The 11,260-nt window shown below is 51.7% G+C and overlaps 1 protein-coding gene across 1 annotated transcript; it reads left to right on the top strand.

The window, feature by feature from the left end:
• Positions 1-5,523: 5,523 nt before the first annotated feature.
• DLX6 (distal-less homeobox 6) lies at positions 5,524-10,957 on the top strand. Its single transcript, XM_019927738.3, has 3 exons — positions 5,524-6,365; positions 7,613-7,806; positions 9,616-10,957. Exons 1-3 carry the CDS (start codon positions 5,918-5,920, stop codon positions 9,865-9,867), a joined length of 894 nt encoding a protein of 297 aa, XP_019783297.1. The 5' UTR covers positions 5,524-5,917; the 3' UTR covers positions 9,868-10,957.
• The last annotated feature ends 303 nt before the right edge of the window (positions 10,958-11,260 follow it).

The raw sequence follows: 11,260 nt of genomic DNA, 5'->3' as shown, positions 1-11,260 counted from the left end.
AAATCACCAGAGCATTGACATCTCAAGGGTAGTCAGGTACAGAACAACTCTATAATGAAAACTGGTTTTCATTTCTTTTTCTGTTGTAACTAGAGAACCATCTAAGAATTCACATGATAGCAAGAGGATGTGCTCCATCCCAGGTTTTCTGAAGAGTTGTCCCAAACCTGGCTCTCCTTTAATGTTCAGGCATTTGCTGTGACTTTGTTGTTGTTACTGCTGATGAAGGGATGCAGGAATTAAAACAGAGGATGCTTCGAGGCATTTAGGAAGACGCTTGGCCAGCTATATTAACTCCTTATTATGCCTAAAAATAGTCAGCCATTTCCTGTTGATGCTTGCTCCCTGCCACTCCGGGACTGCATTTATCCTCCAATGGTCAGGGGTCCTGGTTTCCAAAGACTGGCTTGATTAAAGCTGACTTCTAACACCTCTGCCTTCCACCTTCCCCAGCTACATTTCCCAGCAGGGCAAATACGGGGGGCTCAGCTTTGGTTTATCTGACAGATTAAAAAGACAAACAGCACCATTTATCTTGTTCTAATCTAAGTATTCAAACACTGTTGAGTTCTTTTTTTTCCTGGACAGAGAGAAAGAAGAGTATTTGTGTATTATTACAGAGTGGGGTCCTATGCTTGATAAAAGAGAGGAAGAAAGGGAGGGAAGGAGGGAGGCTCAGTATACAGCCTCAACCTCAGAACCAAGGAAAGCAGAAATATGTGTTTTTCCACTCCCACCCCACCCCAATCCATTCTAGGCCCAGCACATTGACTCTGTCTGTTAGGAGAGCTTTGGATGATCAGAGCCTGGAAATGGGGTCAGGGAGAGGCAAAAGGTGTTGAATTTGAAAATCAGGTTCAAAAAGACCTGGAAGAGGAGCCTCTAAGTTGGAACATTCTTAGTTACTACTCTCCAAATTGGACAGTCTAGAAAAAGTCTGTGAAGCCCTCAGTAGGTACCACTGGCCCTTGTGGGCCCTTGCCATCCATGTTGGGGTTTCTAGCTGTCTGTTCTTGGGCCCAAGACTGGATAGATGAGAGAGGTGTTGTCCCCAGACTTCAGTGAGCCTCTTTCCGAGTGAGGAGTAAACAGGGACCACTTTTTAGTTGCATTTGGGGGAGCCTAGGAGGGGAGGGTGCTAATATGGCATTATAGTTTTGTCACTAGAGAAAACAATGCCGTAATATCAGTGCTTTCTTGAAGAGTCTGATACTTTTGACTACTCCTGAAGATGCCATCACTGGCCTGGGCTAAGAAAGGGACAGAGGCAGCTCTCGTGTTCCCCCCACGCTTTCCCAGGTGTGTGTGTTGGGGGAGGGGGAAAAGGTGCCTGGGTTTCCAGGATATCGAGCACGCTTTTCCTACACACATACACAAACAGCATTTTACGTTGAATGGGGTAAAGACTAGCAGGAATTTCTTTTTTTCCACCAATGCCTCCCGTTGAGAAGGGGGTTCTTAGCATGGCCATGTAAATCAATACCGAGTTATTTCTTTGAATTCAAAGGCTATTTATCCAGGTCTAATTTCTTTAGAATTAACGTGATAACTGAGCCTAACTTAGCAACCAAACCCAGCCAGGCCCTGCCTGGCCTGAATGTATTTCTACAGCCGGAGGAGGCTGCAAACCCTCCACCCCTCCACCGGCACCCAATCTACCCCCTGACCTATGCGCGCTGCAAACACTAGTCCATAGATAGAACGGCAGGGGACTTTCCACCCAAAGAGACTGCTCCTCCCACGGTGGCCCTGGGTGCGCTGACCCACGCACAGGGTCTAGCGTTGGCAATCAGTTGGTATTTCTCTCTAAATAACACTGACGGCCGGAATACAAGCCCCAACACCTCAACGTCTTAAAAAGCAAAAGGCAGTTTAGGCCTCAAACCCTGCCTCTTAAAACTTTTTAGTGAATATGACCCTCACCTACTATAGGCCCTAAAAGAGACTTAGGTCTCCAGATTGCCGGCTTTACTTCTGTTTTGAATGATAAAAACTTCTTAGGCCTCACCTGCCCTCCTCCTCCAACCCCCAGGGCTGGCTCGGGTTCCCCAGCCAGCAAGACAAAGAGGTTGGAGCAGGACCGGGCTGGCGGCTGGCGACCAGCAGGGCGCAGGGGCCTGGAGCCCCTGAAGTGTGAGCCTTCGCTTCGAAGCCCTGAAGAATCCGGGAGTTCTTGACTCTCAATGATGGGCTGGAGGTGCCGGCTGGACGAGAACAAACCAGGGGCGACTTGCCTTAGCTCATTACCGCCGCCCATGACACTGGGCGAAGGACTTGGCAGCCCAGATGCCGGTTCATTTGGAGAGAAGAGGCCGAGGGCAGCGGGCCCCCTGCCTCAAGCAGCCACTGAGCGCCGAACTCCTCGCACCGAGGTTGGTGGCAGAGGCCACACGTGGCAGCCACTCGCCGCGGGCCACCTTGGCGCACTGTGTGGGACCACACTAGCTCTCTCGCTAGCTATTCCCAGGACTAGCTGGAAAGCTGGACGCTCAAGCCTGCAGTTTGGATTCTACCCTGCAAGCGCGCACAGAGACCTCTATCAAGCTGGGAAGAACCCCTCGCCCTCGTTCGCTCCACTCCCCAACCCCTGGCTGTCTGAGCCCATTCTGGGTCGCTCAGCAGGTCTTTACCTTACACAAAAACTGCTGCCTCGGTGCAGCTGCATGCTTGCTCCCCTGGAACACAGTCCTGGGATTTTATCCTCTATCTAATGGGGGAGGGATGAGAGCCCTGTAACTACTACTCGGACGATTCCCGCCCTCCGGGCTTCCTTGGGTATTAAGCAAACAAGAAAAAAAGAAAAAGAAAAAAAAAAAAAAACAATTTTGCAAAGAGAGGCTGCTACGCCCTGGATCTGGTGCTCAGTGCAGGGACCTTCCCGGGCCCGGCCACAACTCGCCCCGCTCGGGGTGAGGCCAGAGTCGGGGAAGTCGACGAGGAAAGCAGTGCACCTGCGAGCAGAAAGAAACACACATGTACGGAGGCGGGGGCGAGGGGGGCCTTCACCGTGTTAACAGCAAGCTGCAGGGGATAAAGCAATAAAACTGCCACGTCTACCTGCTGGCTCTGAGGACATTACAAACAAACTCGGCGCGCAGCCCGGGTGCACCGAGAGCACGCCAGCGGAGGGGGGAACCTTCTCTTTTCCTGACTCTCCCTTCTCCACCCCCACCCCACCCCCAGATACACACCCTACACACATCTCCCCCTTACCCAGCCCACCTTTCATTTTCCTTGAAGCCTTTTTTGTTGTTGTTTTAATTCACTGCCGATTTGTAAACGCATGGATCGGGTTACTGGTTCGCGTGTTAAAGTGCACCTCTTGTTAAAAGGAGAGGAACAAGGCACACCACTTAAAAATGAATTCAGAGTTACTGAACCGGCTCCCGAGGCTCAAAAAGTTAAGCGCGGCAGGCTAGGAAAGGGAGGGAGAGAGGAGAGTAAACGCTGCTGCCCGGGGAACCCTGGAGAAAACCCACGGGCAGCGAGTTTCAGGTCATCTGATAAAATGGAGGAAGGAAGGAAGGAAAGAAAGAAAAAGAAAAAGGCAAACTAGTCTAGCCACGCTTTGAGACCCGGGGCTGGGAGCTGGGAAAATCAATTAGCATAAGCTGCTATCGCTCCGCGTAACTTGTAAATAGAGTCCGAGCTGCCTATCCGCAGTCACCTTTTCTGAAGTTACGGGGGCAAGCGGCACCACTAAATTCTCCATTTCTCGGCTTCCTTGGGTCACACATCCTATGGAGTCCAAGCAAATAGGGTGCAAAGAAGGCCCCCGTAGTTTTCCCAGAGGAGACCCACACTCGTCCCCGCAACCTCTAGACACTTTGGCCCGGAGTTGTTAGATTGTACATTTCTCGGTGTGGCCAAAGGCTCGCGGCTTGGATCTATTCGCAGACTGAAAGCTGGCGCCGAGCCCATGGGGGTCTGCATACCTTGCCCCCCAGTCCTGGTCCATTGGCAGTGCCGACTCCCGGAGCATCCCCGCAGTCCCAGGTCGGGGACCCGGGCGCGGCCCGGCCAGCCCTCCTCGGCGCCAGGTCCCCAGTCCAGCTCTCCTACCTGGTGGCTGGGCCTGAGCGGCACGCTGGGGCTCCTCTGTCTCTGCTCGGCTGCCTCGACCTGAGTGTGTCTGGAGACTAGAGGGAGAAAGGCTAGATCCGCAGCCCTGGGCGGCTCCGAACTTAATGTCTTTCCCCAGTCCATCTTTGAAAGAGAAGTGGTTCTACCACCTGGATGTGCGGATATAAATCCCCTTGCAAATAATAAATGGATTAATAATAACAAGGTATGAAGTTCTTTTTATAGAAAAAAAAGGAGAGAATTGAAACTAAATGCGGCAGTTAGACAACCATTTTGATAAGAGGATAATTGAGGCGACACTGGTGTATAATTAGAGGATAATTTATGCTATATCCACTTTTATTCCACCTCCCAAAATAAACCCAGTCCATAATCATTACAGGCAAATTGTTCTGAATTTTATAGCAGCAATTTGAACAAAGTACTGCAGTTAATCATGGGAGATTTTTGTGTATTCCTGATTAGAACTCTAATTGCCTCCTTCCAGAAAGTAAAAATAACTGTAAAACGACTCTATTTTTATCATTAACAATGTTGACAATAAAATAAAATCAATTGGAATTGTAATCGAGAGACAAATTTAGGACGAAGGCACTTTTACTTGGGTAGTTTATATTGTAATCAAGATTTGCCAGACCACTAACCGCATGTATCATTTGCATATATTTGAAAGCATTACAGTAGCTTCTGTTTTCAATAGGAAAAAATGCATTACTGTCAGTCCTCCAACGATTTGCTTTTAGAACAAGCTGCGCGTTCTGGGGAAAAAAAGATTTCTCCCCCCCTTTTTTTGTTCACTATATAAGAAATAACGACCTGAAACGGCAGGAACCTCGCCAGAATAGGGTCTGATTTTTCTTTTTCTTTACTACCCCCCCCATGGGGTGGGGCCCAGGTGTGGGGGGCTCTTCTTCCCTCTGTGGTTTCAATAAAGTACGTCTAGAAAAATCCACGGTGACAGGGGGCTCCCACGGGACTGCAGTGGGACTGGGGGCGGGGGGAGGAGGTCAAGGGAGGGGGCCCTGCTTTAAATGCGGAGGACACTGCTTCTGAGCACAGGCAGCCTGCTAGGGTGCAAGGGGACTGAGAGAGAGCAGCCCTCTGCCAGGCTGTTCCAGGGCTGCGGTATAGGGAACTGAGGCTCCGGGTTTGGGGTCTCGATCTGCGGCGGGAGGCGTCGGCGACAGGCCGGGCGGAGGCACCTCCCTCCCCGGAGGCCCTGTGCGCGGAGCTAAGCGGCCCCCGGCTGCAGCTCGGGGCTGGGATTGGAGTTGCGGAAGGTAGGCGAAGAACTCGGCGAGCCGCGCACACACCAGTGGAAGCCGTGCGCCGGTGACGTCAGGGGGCGACTGACCAATGGGGAGGCGCTGCCCTTTGGAGACAAACCGTTCGACTCGTGGCGTCTGCATCAAGTCTGAAAGCAGACGCGCAACTTTCGCAGAATCCACCTTAAAATCTCTGCCTTAAACTGCACCAGCCCCCAAAAAATCCAAGGGGGGAAAAGAAGGGGGGGAGAGCAGATTCCCCCCTCCCCCCTCTCCTCTCCCATCCCTCCCCCTTCCTCCTCCCTTTGAGTTAACAAGGCCCCGCTCACTATATCTCTTTATATTAAATATATATATATATTAGAGAAGAGCGAAGGAGAGGAAGAACCACCTCCGCCCCCTCTCTCTCTTTTTTAAATTTTTATTATCATTATTATTATTTTATTTTTATTTTTATTTTGCAAGGATCCCAAGAGCTAAGGTGGCTGCAGAGGGGAGAGCGGCGCGAGCCAAGTGGGGGAGGGTGGAGGAAACCCGGGAGAAGGCTTTCTCCAGCCCCCAAAGTTTTGATGATGACCATGACTACGATGGCTGACGGCTTGGAAGGCCAGGACTCGTCCAAATCCGCCTTCATGGAGTTCGGGCAACAACAGCAGCAGCAACAGCAGCAGCAGCAGCAGCAGCAGCAGCAGCAACAGCAGCAGCCGCCGCCGCCGCCGCCGCCGCCGCCGCCGCAGCCGCACTCGCAGCAGAGCTCCCCGGCCATGGCAGGCGCGCACTACCCTCTGCACTGCCTGCACTCGGCGGCGGCGGCGGCGGCGGCGGCGGCCGGCTCGCACCACCACCACCACCACCAGCACCACCACCACGGCTCGCCCTACGCATCGGGCGGCGGCAACTCCTACAACCACCGCTCGCTCGCCGCCTACCCCTACATGAGCCACTCGCAGCACAGCCCTTACCTCCAGTCCTACCACAACAGCAGCGCGGCCGCCCAGACGCGAGGGGACGACACAGGTGAGAGGCCGCTGGGGCAGCTCGCTTCTCCCGCCTCCCGGCTGCCCCCTACCCCGCCCGCCCCGTTTACTTCCTCAACGCCGGGGCCTCCGCCGGCCCCCTCCCCCAGGCGGCCCGGCGCGCCCCCGGCCAGGCCTCGTGCGCGCCCGCTCTCCTGGCGCCGGCCTGCCGGCCTCGCCCGGCCGGGCCCCTTCCCGCAGCCGCGGACCCTCGGCTTCCTCGAGGCTGGACCCGTCTCGCTCCCTCGTCTCTGGCGCGCCGCTCGGGCCGCGCCTCCGGCTCGGCGCGGGGTTCGCTCGACCTGTTGGTCCGCACTGCGCTCTCCAGCCCGCTGGGTCCGTGCGCCCTTTGCCTCTCTCCTCCCCTCCGGGTTGTGAACCGCGTTTGGCAGGACTGGGGACATTTCTGGGCCGGAACTGGGGAGCGTGTTTTGCTCCCCAGCCTAATCTGGGCGGCCAGTGGCCTACTTTGCGTGAGGCGCCCAGTGCGCTTCGGTGACCCGGGGAGAAGCTGGCGTGGCCTCCGGCTCTGGTTAAGCTGGTGACAACTGGGCTCTTTCCCGCAGGCTTTGAGGTGTCTCCCACACCCACCCCTAACTGGGCCCCCTCCCTTGGGTTTTCGATACACTGTTGGCTGCTCCTTTGTTCGTGGAGGTGAAGCCCAGGGCTCAGCACCCTTGGGGGACAAAGTTGCCGCGTGAGGCTCAGCCTGCTCGGGTGCTGGTCTGAGCGGCTCGTTGTGTTTTGTTTGGGGTTTTGGTCCCTCTCAGCAGAATCATTTTTGAACACACCGAGGGATCTTGATGCACCGGGCTTGGAGCTAGTGACATCAAGCCAGCTGGCCGCAAAATCACTAGGGTGGCTCAAGCACACCTTAGGGCACTGTAAAGCCAGGCCGAGGGGCCCCGCTCCGCGGAGAGAGCAGTCGCCCAGCGGCGCCGCGCGCCCCAGAGAGCGGCTGGCGCCGCCTCCGCTGCGGCAGAGCTAGGCTGTTTGCCCCGGGGCCCAGGGCGCTCCCTCTGTACGGCCACCGCGCATTATGAGAGACAGAGTCAGGGTCGGAAAGAGGCTTTTGCAGCCGCTGGGAGCACCCGGGCACTGTGAACCCAGAGAGGTCAGGGTGGCGTGGGGACGCTTCGAGGAAACCCTTATTGGCTTTGGGAAGACTCGGCGCAGGCCAGGCCAAGCTCAGGGAGACTGCAGCAGTAGCCTCACGGGTGACCGCTCCTCTGTATCCTTTGTTTGCAGATCAACAAAAAACCACAGTGATTGAAAACGGGGAAATCAGGTTCAATGGAAAAGGGAAAAAGATTCGAAAACCTCGGACCATTTATTCCAGCCTGCAGCTCCAGGCTTTAAACCATCGCTTTCAGCAGACTCAGTACCTGGCCCTTCCCGAGAGAGCTGAACTGGCAGCTTCCTTAGGACTGACACAAACACAGGTAATTCCCGAGAAGCCCGAGTATTCCTGAAATGCTGACCCCACTTTCAGATTGGGCAGGGAGCACATCAGGAGGAACTCTTGGCCTAGTCAACCAAGGATGGAAGGAGCTTAATGACAAATGCCTTTGCTCCAGTTACGCATTTTCCCGGGACAACACAGTTTGGAATAAATGACCTGGTGTTGAATACTGGATTGGATTTGCACATCCTCCCAACCCTCGACGACCCCACCCCAGCCTAGTGTCCTTTGGCGACCAAACTGATAGTTTAATCGAGTCCTGTTCCAGAGTAGAACAACACAAAAGAGAACAAGCAGGAGAAAGAGAAAAAGATGTTCAGGTCAGGAGACAGAATAAGACCCATGTTTCTTAAGGATCTTTTTGTGGGCCCGGGGACTTAATAAGGATTTCAACTCATTGGCATTGAAAGAATTACGAAGTGAAAGGGGGGTGTGTTAGCCAGACAGGCATAGGTTCCAATAGGATTCAGTAAGGGGACCAAGGCGCACACTCTTCATCCTAGGATGCGTGAGGTGAGTTTTTCTGAAAATTGCCATAAACTCAGTGGTTAAATCGTCCTGGTTGACTGGTTGATGCAGGCTAAGGTACCTCCCTGGATCACAGAACTTGGGAGCAATGGCAGAGCTGGAGATCAAAGAGAAACGTGCCCAAATTACAGCAGGTGAAGCCTCAGTTAAGTACAGTTGCTGAAGTTCTCCTGTCCTACTAATTTGAAAGACATATGGGGCACTTCAGACTTCACAGGAAGAGGTTTAGGCAGGTGTATTAGGACCCTGGTCATAAAGCCGGGCTGCAATCACCTGTGGTTTTTGTCCTTGTCGATTAACTTAGCTGCATGGGGTGGTAGGCCTCATCTGAAATGGGTGATCTTCAGCAAGGGGACTTCAGGTTTTATGAGACTCTTGCTGGGGAGTGATTCTGTGGTGCCTTAGAACAGATGCTCCTCAAGCTCTTCTTTTCAATTCAGCCTGCTTTCTCTTGCCATGTTGCCACTGGAGCCATGTCTAAAGGGATTCCTGCTACTCAGTAACTTGTATTCCTCTTGGAAAAGCAGACTCCTAGGGCTAAGTAATTTTAAAGGTAAAGGAAGCTGTACCATAGGATGTCCTTTTTCAAATACAGTAGATCTGGGATGTTAGCTTAGATATGCTCCCGTCTTAGATTCCTGGTTCGCATTAAACTTTCCGGAGCCCTTTGACTTTTAGTGACTGCACTGACAATCATGACCACAGTTTGACTGAGCAACATACAAAGTAGGGAACGAGTGAGGCACAGTCCCTAATCCCTGCAGGATTATGTCAGAAGGAAGATGCTCCATGTACAGTCTGTGGCCTATGCAGTATATGCATAGATATAGTCAAGACATCTGGTTATAAATGCACAGGCTTTCATCTGTTCTTAGTCATTTGCTCACAGTACACGCAGAGATGCCAGGCTATTTGAGGAAGTGCATTCAGTTGGCTTTCCGTTTAAAGCTACTCCTTTAGACTTTGAACCCAGCTATTTCATTCGCCTTTATTCTTGTTTTATTCTTATTTATGCTGTTGTTTCAAACCTAGGCTTGCATCTAACTGAAGAGTTACAATGACTTTAGGTATCCGGACAAGATACCAAGTAAATGGTGGGGGTGGGGTGGGGTTGGGGAGAGGGGAGCGGCTAGAAAGAGGTGGAGGAAGGCGGGGTCTTGAGGGCTTGGCGTTCGCGGGTTTGTTTTTTTTTTTTCTCCCAGCTATAGGCACTGGTTCGATGTTTTTCGGGCCTAATGATGGCTGCTGCGTTTCGTTCCAGGTGAAGATATGGTTTCAGAACAAACGCTCTAAGTTTAAGAAACTGCTGAAGCAGGGCAGTAACCCGCATGAGAGCGACCCTCTCCCAGGCTCAGCGGCCCTGTCGCCGCGCTCGCCGGCGCTGCCTCCGGTGTGGGACGTTTCTGCCTCGGCCAAGGGCGTCAGTATGCCCCCCAACAGCTACATGCCCGGCTATTCGCATTGGTACTCCTCTCCACACCAGGACACGATGCAGAGACCACAGATGATGTGAGTTATCCGAGGGAAATCGATACCCTAGGGAAACGTCTGAACAAGGCAAGGAGGATCCGGGACCTGCTTGCATCTGCCAAACCGAGCCAAGGAGCAGGCTTGGGAGGACTCTTATGTGTGGCCAGACCGTCTGGGTGCTTGCTCCCTCTCTCTCTCCTCACCCTTCCCCTCAGCCTCTCTCTCTCTCTCTCTCTCTCTCTCTCTTCCTTTTTTTGCCTCCCTCCTTCCTTCCCACCTTTTTTTTTTTTTCATTTCCTTTCTTCATCTGCCTTTTCCCTTGAGCAGCCTCAGTAATTGATTTTGCATCTTAGAGAGAGAGAAGGAGAGATAGAGGTACAGAGAGGATGGGGGGGACTGGTTTCTGTGCCAGCACTCCTGAAACCTCTCACTGTAAGGATATTTTCCCATACCCCTTGGGATCCAGGCGCTGAGCCTCTTTTTCTCTTTGGGAGTATCCATCAAAAGGACTTTTTTTAACAGACATTTTCCCCCACCAGAAGAATCTGCGCAAACATGGCAGCGTTTTTACTTGTTTAATGAGCTTAAGACATTACATGATGAAAGAGAAGCATTTCGGACTCCTGCATTTTTATTTACAATCCCAGACTGACGAAAGAAAGAAAGAACGAAAGAAAGAAAAAAAGAGAGAAAGAAAAAAGAAAGAGAGAAAGAAAGAGGGAGGGAGGAAGGAAGGAAGGAAGGAAGGAAAGAAAAAAGAAAACCTCACATAACAGCCCTACTCTAAGGAAAAATCAGCTGTAAGATTAGAACGTTGCCACAGAGGGAACGCTGCATGTTTTATCAAAATGCAATGAGCAAGAATGATGATTTAAACAAAGCAAAACAAAACCACTTTTCCCCCACCCCTACCCCCAAACCCTGAACTGGAATCAGGAAAGACAGAGGAAACAACCCAAATCACCATATTCTATTGCTTTGACATCTTTCCTAGGTGAATTGGTGGCATTCACTAAGCTAATAGGGACATTTATATCAAGAAACATTTCTGTATATATTGTTGAATTTTAGTTGTACATATACTTTGTATGTTTTTGTCTTCTTTCATATATGGAGTAAAAGCCACAAAACGCTGGGAGTGTCCTGTATATTTCTCTCTGTGTGTCTCTATCTCACCACCCCCTCCTCCCTCCCTCCCAGTATATTTTCTATCACTCTTAAAAGAATTCCTATTTCCTAATATGGGAAACCCTATATATAAACATCAAATGCCTGCAAAGATAGCAGTTTGCAGCACTGGCCTTTGTCTTAAGTACTTTAACATTAACCATGGGTGTTTTCTCAGCTTCCTTTATATATTATAGTTTTACTGTAATTTCTACACATTTATCTATTTTAAAAAATCATTAGAATGATCTAACCCCAGGTTAACCTCT

This window comes from Tursiops truncatus, chromosome 9 (assembly GCF_011762595.2).
Source record: "Tursiops truncatus isolate mTurTru1 chromosome 9, mTurTru1.mat.Y, whole genome shotgun sequence".
Lineage (NCBI taxonomy): Eukaryota > Metazoa > Chordata > Mammalia > Artiodactyla > Delphinidae > Tursiops > Tursiops truncatus.
This window is presented reverse-complemented; position numbering and strand designations above follow the sequence as displayed.

What these genes read in the sequence shown, in the direction of transcription:
- DLX6 (XM_019927738.3), top strand. Translation starts at nt 5,918, where the DNA reads ATGATGACCATGACTACGATGGCTGACGGCTTGGAAGGCCAGGACTCG. An exon ending in GACGCGAGGGGACGACACAG is followed by an intron (nt 6,366 to 7,612) that starts GTGAGAGGCCGC and finishes CTTTGTTTGCAG; the next exon opens with ATCAACAAAAAACCACAGTG. An exon ending in TAGGACTGACACAAACACAG is followed by an intron (nt 7,807 to 9,615) that starts GTAATTCCCGAG and finishes GTTTCGTTCCAG; the next exon opens with GTGAAGATATGGTTTCAGAA.